The 13,646-nt window shown below is 37.5% G+C and overlaps 1 protein-coding gene and 1 non-coding gene across 2 annotated transcripts in view; one reads left to right on the forward strand and one right to left on the reverse strand.

Annotated features, from left to right (window-relative positions):
* Window positions 1-728: 728 nt before the first annotated feature.
* LOC141595428 (uncharacterized) overlaps window positions 729-13,646 on the forward strand; it is a 114,344-nt gene continuing 101,426 nt past the window's right edge. Inside the window, exon 1 of the mRNA XM_074415393.1 lies at window positions 729-3,441. Coding sequence (XP_074271494.1) covers window positions 729-3,441 — 2,713 coding nt within the window. The remainder of the gene's footprint in view (window positions 3,442-13,646) is intronic.
* On the reverse strand, window positions 5,541-5,651 carry LOC141597840 (small nucleolar RNA R71). The gene has a single exon (XR_012523054.1). It is a non-coding gene; the product is annotated as a small nucleolar RNA R71 (small nucleolar RNA).

The following is a 13,646-nucleotide window of genomic DNA, read 5'->3' on the forward strand; positions in this document are numbered from 1 at the left end:
TGTTGAGATAATTATTTAATACGGATTAAATAATAATGGCTAAAGTGAATTAAGCAGTTAATTCGTAAATTGAATATAAACGATTATATTTAATTAATGTATATTGAATTTAATTAATTATACAATATTGTCATTATCGGACAAGTATTAATATATCGACTGAGTCATGTTACTAGTTGATATTTTAATATCCGATGACGGATGACGATTTATAATTAAAACCCGTCATATACATTTTAGCGAAACGAGTCGGACCACGAGTTAAAATAAGGAGAAAGTGGAAAGCCCACTTCCCCCTTGGAGCTCACGGTTTGGACGAAGCAAACAAAAGGAGAGAGCCTCTCTCCTTTTGACCTAAGCATTTTCATTTGCACAAAAATTAGGGTTTTGGAGGCATTCTCTCTGAAACTCTAGATCTCACATCGAAAAACCTCACAAAAGCTCTCTCAATATTGCAAGGCAATCAGAGAGCAATTCTAGCACAAGGGGCATAGTCTCAGACGGTCTTGGGTGTAACGATTAGGAGGAAATCTACGTTGATTTCTGTTCATTAGGCCGAATTGCATAAGGACCCGAGGTTGATTTTATTCTCTTATCGTTTTCTCTTGTTTTTCGTTTATGACAATTAATCACATGTTAAAGTTACGTTATAGTCCTAAAATTTAAGGGAATTTTACGGATATTTCCCCACATTATCCGCTAAGGAGGTCCGCACGGCGGTCTTTCAAATGGGAGCTCTCAAAGCTCCGAGGCCTGATGGTATCCCTGCAGTCTTTTATCAAAGGTGCTGGTCCATGCTCAAAGGTGAGTTTACAAAGGCTATTCTCTCGATTCTTAATTCCGGGAGGGTGTTACGGGAGCTCAATAGAACTTTTATCACACTTATCCCAAAGAAAGATAATCCGGAGGGGGTCACGGACTACCGCCCTATTAGCCTTTGTAACGTGATGATGAGAATTGTGACAAAGTGCATAGCAAACCGTTTGACAAAGGTGATGAGTGCGCTCGTAAGTGAAACACAAAATGCTTTTCTCCCGGGGAGGAACATTAGCGACAATATTCTGGTGGCTCATGAGGCCATCAATAAAATCTCGAGTCATGGAAAGGGGAGACAAGCATTAGGTGCCTTCAAGGCGGATATGAGTAAGGCGTATGACAGAGTCAGATGGGACTTTTTGGAAGCGGTGTTGGTAAAATACGGCTTCCCTCCGCATTTGATTTCGCTTATGATGAGTTGTGTCACGACGGTGAGTTATGAAATCCTGGTAAATGGTGTCCCTCTACCACAATTCAAGCCTAGGTGTGGTTTAAGGCAAGGTGATCCTCTATCCCCATATCTTTTCATTCTGTGTATGGAAGTACTATCTCGAAATGTAAATCATGCACATGAGCTTCGGTTGGTACATGGTGTTCAATTGGTTAAGGAAGTTCGTCCTACTACACACCTTTTCTTCGCGGATGATTCGTTCTTCTTTTTCAAAGATAAGGGGAATACGGTAACCCATTTGGCGCAAATCATCAAGGAGTACTGCGACGCCTCGGGTCAAAGGTTGAATGTCGATAAGTCAGGGATACTTTTTAGTCCGAATACTACTTTGGCCAAAGCACAGAGGATTATGAAGATTTTTGATATCAAGAAGAACAATGGTATTGGGAAGTATCTGGGTATCCCTGCTGAATTTAAAGATTCAAAGCAAGGCATTTTTAACGCACTTATTGAACATGTCACCATACGCATTTCTTCGTGGAATGGGATTTTTCTATCACCAGCAGGACGACTTACTCTAATCTCATCGGTTCTATCAAATCTATCAAATTATTTTCTATCGGTCTTCAAAGTTCCGGTAAGTGTGGCAAAAAAGATCAACTCTATTTTGGCACAATTTTGGTGGACGGGATGTAGGATGGGGCATAATATCCACTGGTGTAGCAAAAATTTTCTGAGTCTACCGAAGAGTGCGGGTGGCTTGGGCATACGGAATGTGAAATGTCTTAATCAAGCATTATTGGCTAAGCATGGGTGGAGAATCGTTTCTGGAGAATCATCTCTTTTCTGCAGGATTTTCAGACAAAAGATTTTTGGCACTCAGGTGATACAGCAAGGTATGGCTCCTATTAGGGGCACCGGGTGTTCATGGGGTACACGTAGCATCCTATATGGGCTAACTGTCATTATGGAAAATATGGGGTGGAAGCCTGGTTTTGACTCGAAGATTAATATCTGGACAACAAGATGGGTGGGGGGAGAGAGACCGAAGCCCAAAGCTGACTGGCTAAACCTAAGTAATGGACACCTAGCTAACCTGCAGGTACAGAATCTTTTCCAATCTGATGGTAAGTGGAATAAGGTCTTCATCGAAGGCTTGTTCACAGAGGAGTGGGCTACATGGATCCTTGCTCTACCGCGATGTGAAGTGAGAAGGGACGATAAGGTTTTTTGGCCACTCACAACAACAGGCATCTATAGGGTAAAGAGTGGATATGGTTTAATCTTTACAGATTACATGGACAAAGCAGGGACGGATAAGGACAACGGTAGACTCAGTGATCGAGGACGACTTTTCTGTCGAAAAGAGCTATGGAAGTTGCCTGTCCCACAGATGTGGAAAATCCTCCTTTGGAAGATTACTACAAATGTGCTACCGACCGGGAATGAGTTTACTAAGCGGAAGATTGATGCGGATCCTTTCTGTGGTATGTGCAGAGGAGACCAGCGTATTATGGAAACCCCTGAACACCTCTTTAGGGATTGTGGTCTCTCAGGGAGGATCTGGGCCGGATCGGTCCTAGGCATTCGGGTCGAGGGTGCAAGAGGCATTCCTATTTCAAATTGGATTTGCGATTGGATTCACTATTTGCACAAAAAAGAAGAGGGGATGTACCAGGTGATCCATTTTGTGGCCACATTGTGGGGCTTATGGACAATGAGGAACAAAATTAAATTCCAAGACCAAGCGGTCAACTCGCATGTGATCACGAATATGGTCTATAATGTCATCGGGGAGAAAGTGCACATCTTGTGTAAATCTCTAGACTTGAGGCAAACTCTGAGTGATTTGCGAAGTGAGGAAGAGGGATCATCCCAAAGGGAAGTGATAGATATTCGCAATGGTCATCCTGTGTGTGTTATAGGTAAGCCGACCGGTTGTACGGTAGTACGTGTAAAAGTAGACGCTAGCTGGAACCAGACCTTTGAGGTGGCTTTTGGGTGGAATTCTTATGATGGAACGGGACAGGAATTAGGTCGTAAACAGGTACGTACCAGAGCTGAATCGCCCCTGCAAGCTGAAGCCCTGGGGGTTCGTGATATCGTGGAGTGGGCACGTGAAGAGCGGATTTTACACCTAGACATTTCATCGGATTGCTTGCAACTTATCAGCCAAATAGCGGGAGTGGACAAAGATAACCACAGGATTGTGGGGCTCTTAGAGGACCTTCGGGGTTCTTTTAGTTTCTTTCATTGTTTATGCTTTAATTTTATTCCGAGCCAGCTGAATGGCATTGCGCATAGCTTTGCTAAGCAAGCCGGCCATGAAACTGTAAAACCTTCTTTTACAGCTGACACACACAAAAAAAAAAAAAATATTTGCAGCAATATTCAAGTTGTTCATCAATCACCAAAACAAAGAAGACCTTATGAACTGTGATCTTTTCATTTAGATCATGAATACGATCATGTTTATATGATGGGCAAAAATTCCTACATATAAAAGACGACATAAATTCTTTAGTTAAGTGGAGTTGTAGCGGTGTGGGTATGGAGAACTGTCCAATATACATCTGACCCGATCGATTTTATCTAGTGTCTTCTTCACAGGCGGATCATATTAGTTTTCTCTTTCGTGGAATTGTAGATAAAGAATTCAGTAGATGAAAAACGAAATTGATGAATAACACAATATGGCGATGAAGAAAACGTAATTATTAACGAAGAAAAATTGTTTTGGTGTATAATATTATCTAGAAAATTGTTTTAGTTAAGAGTATTTTGGTCCTGTTTTTTTGGACTTAACTTAAGTTCTTATAAGTTCAGTTTAGTTCGGCTCTATTAAGTTTAGTTTAGTTCAGCTCCATTCATTCGATTCAGTCGATTAGTTCATCATTCGATTCGATTGATTGATTAGTTTATTTCAACATTAATAATACAATTCTTATTTTATATTCTTACTGTTATCATTATTATTTATTATTATATTAATATATTTAATATTTTTATTATTATATTAATATATATTATTATTATTTATTATATTACTATTGTTTTATTATTATTATTATTATTTTATTTGATTTATATTTAATATATTTATTTATTATTATATTATTATGATTAATGGCAATATTAGTAGTATAAAGTATTAATATTATTATTGTTATTATTATTATTTTTACTTTTATTACTATTATTATTAGTAATAATATTATTATATTATATTTATTATTTATTAATATATTCATTTTGATTAATATTATTAATATTATTATTAATATTATTATTATTGTTATATTAAATATATTATTATTATTATTATTATTATTAGTTGTTAAATTATTTATAATGTATATATATATATATATATATATATATATATATATATATATATATATATATATATAAAAGAGAGTTTTTTCGAGCGATTCTAGAGCGTCCACATCATCAAAAAATAATTTAGGAAAGTTTCATAAATAATATTTTCCACATAAAAAATAAAGTGGAGAATCTTTCAATTATTATAATATCTATATTTCCTATTTTATATTCATGAGAAGTTTCTAATTTTTATATAAAAACTTTGACATTTCATTTGGCAAAAAAATGTTGTTATAAAAATTATGAAGATAATATAATTAGATTCGGGGTGAAAAATGCTTTCATTAGAGTATAGATTTCATATGATTTGCACATACGAGTATTAAAGATGGTGTACTTCTTTTAATATGTTATATGTCCCACATCGAAAAACAATGTTAGTGTGGTGATTATAATAAGTATAAATTATAAAATTGTCCCACATCGAAAGATTAACATAAGGTGGGTGATCCTATGATTATAAATAGGAGTCATCATTGGAACCTATATACCAACCAAAAACCTTTTGAGTTTCTTAAGTATTGTTTTGGAGAGCTCTTAAGAGTTTATATCATTATCTTCACAGTATGATATATACATATTTTTTCTATATTATGTATTATATTCAAGTGATGTTTATAATCTTTATATAAAAACTTATACATCTCATTTGCCAAAAAAATATTATAAAAAAAATGTACGAATATTAATAAATAGTACTCGCTCCCCCCATTCAAGACCAAATACAACATTTTCATTTACACACTTGACAAGACACAAATTACAACGTAAATATCTTTAAGTTTACATTATAAAAAATTTAAAAATTTGATATTCTCATTCGCTCTCTTTTCGTTAATCGGCACTGCAAAGCAATGCTGAAGGGCCTTGATATGCTACCCTTGGAATAGATTCTTGGAAGAAGTTAGCTCTAGCTTTCTACAAAAATTCTACCCACGGAAAGACTAACATGCTAAGAGCTCAAATTACGGGTTTTAAGCAAAGGGATGAAGAATCTTTGTATGAAGCTTAGGAGAAGCAGTTCAAGGAATTTCACCGCTCATTGTCCTCACCATGGACTTAGCGAATAGTTTTTAGTGCAACAATTTTGGAATGGTTTATATGAAGATTCAAGGAACATTCTCAATATGGGATCAAATGGAATGTTCACCGAAGTTGATGACAATCAAACATGGAGCAAGATTGAGGAAATGGCGGTCCATAATTCGCAATATAGTAGACCTCGCAAGGCTACTAGAGGAGGAAAGTATGAAGTGGACTCCGTTACTCAATTGGGTGCTCAACTTAGTGCTCACATTGACACAATCAACTTGAAGTTTGAGCAAGCTATGGCTAGACTTGAGGAAAACTCAAAATCATCAAAGAAGCATCAAGTATCAATGCGTGGCGGCATCTCGTCAATCCCAAGTAGGAAATGTGAGTGTAGAACTTTGGGACATGACGAGTGAATGTAGGGGAACAAATGAAACAGTGAATCTTTCAAGCTTACAAAAGTGGTACCCCTTATTCCAAATTTTACAATGAAAACACAAATTCCATCTAATAATCTCTCATACAAAAGCCAAAATGTTCAAAACCCTCCGACAAACATACACTCCACCACCATGAAACCAAAATCAAAGACCCTTTTTCAATCAAAACCAAGGCTACCAAAATCAAAATCCATACAATCACCAAAATGACCAAGGTTTTGATGTCAAGGTCCTCAAAGGCAAAAGAATCAAAAATTTTTCACTCAAATGCAAAAGATAGCAAGTAAAAGAACCACCATCAACAACATTCTAGCTCACCAAGATATTTGGAAGCCACAATTGACTCAACTAGCATCTTCAAGCTCACAAAGACAAAAGGAGCAATTACCTCAAGTAATCCTCCTAGGCGGCCCAGAAACGGTTAGTGCCATTCACTTGAGAAGTGGTGCAATTATGAAGCACGAAAGCAAGTTGAGGTGGGGTGAAAGCTAGTGAGAAGGAAGTTGTTATGCAAAGCTCAAAGATGGAGAATCATCAAGGAGTTCAAAAGAAAAATGAAAAGCGAAGTCGAAAAGGCCCATTGTGATTAGACTTCCTTTTCCCAGTCGTCAACCAAGCCCAATTTGATGATCAAATTGGAAAGTTCATGGAGATTGTGAAGAATTTGGAAGTCTCAATTCCTTTCACGGAATTAATCAATGCGTTCGGTCTATGCGAAGTACATGAAGATATTCTACTCACAAGAGGTCGTCCAAGGAAACTTGAGACTATCGCCTTCACTAAGGTGAGTAGTGCAATACTTCAAGGAGTTCACCTCCAAAAGTTAAAGGATCGGGAAGCTTCTCAATGCCCCGTGTACCGTTGGCGACGACGATCAGCAAAGCCTTATGTGATAAAGGGGCTAGTGTGAGTGTCATGCCAGGTACTCGGTGAGTAAAAGGTTGGGGATGGGAGAGCTTAAATGCAATATCACTCTTCAAATAGCCGATAGGTCAGACACCATTAGGATGTAGGAAGATGTCCCCGTGCGGGTGGAAGTTTTTTCATCGGTGGACTTTTATCATTGTTGATATGGAGGAAAATTCCAACATTCCAATCATCCTAGGAAGACCTTTCTACACATAAATGCGGTGATTGATGTGAAACAGTGAGCTCACTCTAGAAGTGGGAGATGAAGCATAACTTTAATCTTGTGACAAGACCATGAAGAAGCTCCTCGTTTATGAGCCATGTTTCATGATTATCATTATAAGAAAAGGAAATGAAAGAAATCGGAACTCAATGGAAGAAAGAAAATTGAAGATGCTCCATTCCAAGAAGCTTAAGTGAATTGTGACCAGGGAAGCTTTTCCAAAGCTCATCAAAATCAAGGAAGAAGGGATGGCCTCGTTGGCCAGAAGAAGAAATTAGGAAGTTGTCTCCATCACAAGCGAAGATTTTCAATGATCGCTCGATGAAGTTTGTGGTCTTGGGGACTGACGAATTTGAAGGGATCTTTAAAAATCCTACATTGGGCGTAACAATGCCGATCTGATCAACAACAAGGGGGCACAGGTCTATTAGGGGACCTCTATTTTAATAATGAACAAGCTTTTGACTACTTTGGTGTTGAGCAACATAAACAACACCTTGAACATGCCCCCTTGACATCTCATCAAGATAGGAGTTTGGTGGATCCTCCTAAACACCTGCTTGTAAATATTTCTAACTCCCTAACTTACTTTCAATTTTTGTATTGCATTTTTTTCATTTTGGATTTTATTTACTTTGATCAAAATAATTGTCATGAAAGAGAAGTGAGGAGGGACTAACAATTTTCCAATTGATGTGTGTAGTGCTTTACCTTAACAGTGTGGGGATAGAATTACCTAAGCTATTCAGCCTTAATAGTGCCCCACAATGACAAAAGATTTGAAGAAAGAAGAATGGAAAGATGATAAGAATTACGTTTGTGCGGGTGGGGGGCGATCAGTACTGAGAAGAATCAGGCAGTTCCCGAAAATCGCCCGTCTACCCAATCGGCGTCCTGCTGAGAAGGCGTCCCGTCCTGGGCTGATAAAATTGCAAATTTCTTGACTGTTAAAATCCGGATTCCAAAATCGCCCGTCTGAAGAAAGAATCCGTCCGTCTTTAAAAGGCCTTCGTCTTTCTTAAGAAAACAAACGAAATTCTACCGGTGAAATCAGGTAGTCTTTGGAGAAAATCACCCGTCGTATCGAAACAATCCGGCCCAGTTCCAAATCCGCCCGTCTTTAAGGGATTTTAAAGAATTGAAGAAAAGCGAGAATCGCGCGGATTGCCCATCCGCGGATTGCTGCGATTCCGAAAAATTTTGGCTTCTTTACGCAAACCCCTTCATTCCATTCGTCATTCGTTTCTAAACACTACACAACATCAAAGCCTCATCTCTCCATGCCAAAAGCAAAACCCTCAACAAAATCCACAAAATCAAATCAAACCATCCTTCAAAACAACAAACCCATCTTCAACAATCAGGAAACCATGAACAAAATTTTCAATTGAGTTCATATTTTGATTCATAAAGGTAAAAGCCTTCACTTCAAGACTGGGCATTCTACAAATTGAAGATTTTTGATTTTTACTTGGTTAGTTCATCAAATGGCAAGAACAAAGGGAGCAACAAGGGCAACAAAGGCAATAAAGGCACCAAAAGTTGAATACTTTCAGCAAGTTCTATAAACAGTAAAGCTTTGGCAATACTGTTTGGTTAAACCACAACAACAACAAAACTTATGTGGGAGTACTACCTTCTACTCCGGTGATCGATCAACTCTTGCATTATCAGGGTAACACTCATTCAGATACCCATAGAAATACATTTGTCAAGTTTGCTATGAAACAAATTCAATCCACCAAATTCATATGTAAAGATGCTTTGGAGAAATTGGGTGTTCTTGAACAAGCAAAAGCCTTTTTCAATGCCATGGGTTTGAAGAAATTGTTTGAAATGAAGGAAGTAACATACCCTCCATGTCTTGGAATTCTTAAGTTCTTTAAAAGTGACAAAAGTTGAGAATAGGAAAATATTGAGTTTCGTCTAGCTAACACTAGTAGACGCATTACCTTTCAGGAATTGGGTGAAATTTTGGGTCTTAGCGATGAACCAGAAATATTATAAGCAATATGGGAAGTATGATCCGGAGCCTCTTTGGGAGGCAATCTCCGGGAAGAAATTTGAAGATTTTACATGCTTGTGCGTGCTCTTTTGGTCCATCATCAGGAGCATAAGAGTATGGCACAAAGTTGTGGGAAATACCATAATTGCTAGGAAGACACAATCATTTCACGAGGACTCGATTTTATTCTCCTTGAATCAACTTTGAATATTGGAAGAATTCATCGCAAGCCTTCTGATTCTTTGAGGCTATTGGTTGATAGATGGCTTCATGTTGATAGTGGGAAGAAGGGTACAGCGAGTTATTGTTAATGGCGGCCTAGTCACGGTCCTAGCCAAGCACTTTGATCCTAATTTCAATAAGGATAGCAAGTCTGAGGCTAAGGAAGGTGGCCATCTTATTGATATGTCTATCATGATTAACAAGTTCGAGTGGGTTGCTCGCGATCCCGCCCGATACCAAGTATGGGTGGCTTACTGGTGAGGCTCGATCATTCACTTTACCACGAGATTTGTCGTCTTAGTGTCCACCGGACCAACTATTTACTTCCCCTATCCAAGGAAGCTGAGTACATCATTCAACAACAAAAGGGTGATCGTGAAAACCCCCTCATCTTCCGTTGTTATACCGCCTTACCCTTTGTGTATGAAGAGTTCAAACCGCGAGGAGTTGAAATTGGGAAAGACTATGTAACTCTTCTTATGCAAGCCATGCACAAGCAAGCTTATGAAGATCGGAAGAATGCATATTTGGTTCAATATCCTCCCCTCTTACATCTAGCTAGGCAAGGACTCCTTGATCCATCTTGTCCTTTGCCTAGTTGGCGAGATAGAGAAGCCTTATTTCGAAGTGCATCAAGGGACGTGGTGGAAGACAATGAGGTTGTTGGAAATGGTAAAGAAATTGATGATAATATTGAGGAAGAAGCAAGTGGAGATGAAGAAAGAGATGGTGAAGATGGTGAAGATGATGATGAAGCGAGATAATGAAGAAAGTGCAAGGAAAGTGGCAATGTGACCCTTCTCATGAGGGAAGTGATGATGATAATAGCATGATGGAAGACTAGCCTTGGAGACTCCTACACTCCCATGGTTTGTCTATATCTCTTTGTATTTTATTTCATTTTGATCATTGTTGGTTTAGTCTAGCAACATCAAAGGACTCACACCTCGGTACCATTGAGGTGTTCTTTATTGTTCCCATTTTGAAAATCGAAATGACAATCAGTTCATACATAGCATAGTGTGTGCATAGACTATGCCACATCGCGACATTAATGGTGTCTTATTTGGTTTGGGAAGTTAATGCATAGCGGAGGTAATCTAAATTATCCTCATAAAGTGCTCAAAAACAATGCATCATGTAGTATAGCTTAGTGTAGAATTGCATTTAGTATAGAAATCATTACATCATCTTTACCGCAATTTCCATCATTTTATTTCATGGGGACAATACCCATATTAAGTGTAGGTTGATAGGAATTCTAACACTTAACTTTTGTTCAAAACCATAAAAATTGAAAAAATTTCAAAAATCAAAAAAATTGAAAAAAATTGAAAAACCAAAAACAAGTTCATTTCCTTTGTATATATTGTCTTGTATATATTTGTGTTTGTTTATCCTTATTTATGATTCAGCTAAATCCATCGAGACGTGAGGATATTGAAAATATATGGTATGATCTTTCGATCTCCTTTTTCCTCTTTATGTTAATGACTATGTGGCTTTATTTTGATTGATGCGGTATAAAAAATGTGAACTTAGGACTTGCATTTAGTTTATTTGGCATATTAGTTGGTAGAATCATTTGCATTAGGATGTTTATATGTTAGTTGCATCATGGTATGTAGTTGCATGTTAGAAAAATTTTGCGAAAGATCTACTTGGGAAGCTTGACAAGTGTGTATATAGGCCCTAGTAGATGCTTTTTCTTCTTAAGACTTTGCTTGTTAGAATACTTGCATAAAACACCTTTAGGATGTGTAAATGCTAGTATCCTTTGACCTATGGTTTAAGGCCCTGATCAAGTACCTTGTGGTGATGACTCCTTGGCTACGTTTATTCCAAGGTGACCCTTGAAACCATGCATCCGTTTCATCCATGTTCTACATTTTGTCATCAAGGAATGGGCACGAAAATAATTTGAAGTTCAACCAAATGAAAGAGTGAAAAGTTGCAAAAAAAAAATACATCCGTGAAAAGAGGAGCAAAAATAGAACTCCTATGCTTCAAATATAAAGGCATCCTCACTACATATGGGAGTGACTTTGAAAATGTTCAAAAAAGAAAATCACGAAAAGTTGAAAGTTGTCAGTGTTGAAATGCGAACATCAGAAATGGCAAAGAAAGTGTTCTCAAATGTCAAATGCTACAAGAAATTGGAGGAAAAACCAAAACAAAAGCAGACTCCCCGTGAAACTCAAATGTCTATCGATCCCTTTGTCCATATTATCATTTTTGTGCATGGTAGAGAGAGGCGACCCTTCTTATCTAGGCAAGAGGGAGTCGCCGATCCTCCAGTGTTTCTAACACCATGAGAGTCTACTCTTGACAAAATCATTTAACGATTGAGGACAAAGGTACCCTAGCTTGACACCTTTTGGAGGTGATTTATTGGTATCCTTCTAGGCTTAGTAGTTTGAACAAATTGCATCTATGAAGGATTGTGTACCTTTGAATTGCTTCCCTTGTAGATAATTTCAGCCACTTAGATGAGGAAAGTGGCTATTCTTTTGTAGATGCATCCATTACTTGATTTTGTGTGCTTTAATGTTTGGATGTGTCGCCATTTTGGCTGAATCACCTTGCCTTGCAAGAAGGCATCCTACCTCGTGGTTGTCTTGTTGTGAGTTGAAGGGCGGAGTGAGACCCGCTAATTGTCTCATACTTGACTATTATTATTAGGATAGGTTAGTTTTGGTCTAGTCTTTGTCACCTCTTTATAAGGAGACGAAAGCGAAAGGTTCGGTTTGAGGATGTTGATGTGACCATAATTGGCGCATATTGTAAGTACCATTGTTTAGTACTTTTTAAAGTATATTTGGGTCATTTCTTATCTTTAGTTCTTTGTTTTGCATATTCTGTGAGATTTTGATCCCTTGGTAGGAAAGGAGTAAATCTGCATTTTCATGGCAAAAGCGAGGCTAAATTGATTGTATTGATAGCGCCAAGGAGAGATAAGGCCCAAAGTAACACATTTCACTTATAGTAGAAAGGCATTGTTGAGAAAGGATCATGAATGCAGGAAATCCCCAAAATTCACTTGAAGAAAAGGAAGAAAAAGAAGAAGAATTAGCTGCCCCGGAACAATCGGCGGTTGCCTTCACAATCCTTTGTCCGTCACGACAGTCAGCGTCCCTCAAAGGGAATGGCTCGGATTCCCCTACGTAATCCGAGCGTCTTGCCCGAGATCGCTCGGATTCCTCGGCTCAAATCCGGCCGTCCACGACTCCCATCCTTGCAGTTTTAAATGCAACACGTTTATTCTTCAGCTACGATTAGAAAGCCCTTCTCTCCCGGAAAATACCAGGAGTCTCCTTGCTCGACTTAAAAAGTGTAATTACTAGTTTAGCCCTTAGTTAACCCTAATGCATCCTCCCTAATTTTACTATAAATACCACAGCTAAAATTAGAGGAGTATGTTATTTATTATCAATAGTCATTAGTTAATGTCTAGTCAAATATCTTTAATATTATATAATCAAATGTAATCAAGTTTTAATCCAAGTTTTAGTTCTTTAATCTCTCTTACATTCCCGTTTATTTTGGGTAATTAGAAGATTATTGGGTTTATTGGGAGATTGACAACTTCCATCAATCATCAAGTTCTTCTATTATTCTTTGCTTTATTATTGGAATCATTAGTAGGTATAATCTCTTAATCCCTTTTTAATTATTGCTAATTACTTTCATTTATTCATCATGTTTCCTTATGTTAGTATGATTGACGACCTTTCTAGCATGATCAATATGATAATGAGTGAGTAGTCTCTTAGCTAGGGTTTAATGGGTGATTGAAATAACATGGGAATGATTCATACTTCAATTAATATGCTTTCATATCTTATTTGCTTGCTTGTTTTGATCTTAATACATGCACATGTTATATTTGATGAAATGCTAAGCCTATGAATCCTTGCATTTCTATCATCTTCTATCCTTTCAACTTGACTTGTAAGACCTAGCTTGACTCGAGTCTTGTTAGACCATGCATGTGTTGAGTAGGAAAGATTAAGTCGACTGGTAGGTGTTGTACAATCTAATCAGTTCGATCCGGGACCCAAACTTTCCTAGGATTGTAGATATAACCAAACTCAATCCATCATGACAATAATTGCTTGCTTATAATTTGAGAACATGTTTGTATGATCATATCCCATGAATCCCCTATGAACCCGTGACACCTCAGTGCCTTTAATCAATTGTTTACACCCTTATTTTATTCAT

This window comes from Silene latifolia, chromosome 8 (assembly GCF_048544455.1).
Source record: "Silene latifolia isolate original U9 population chromosome 8, ASM4854445v1, whole genome shotgun sequence".
Taxonomy (NCBI): domain Eukaryota; kingdom Viridiplantae; phylum Streptophyta; class Magnoliopsida; order Caryophyllales; family Caryophyllaceae; genus Silene; species Silene latifolia.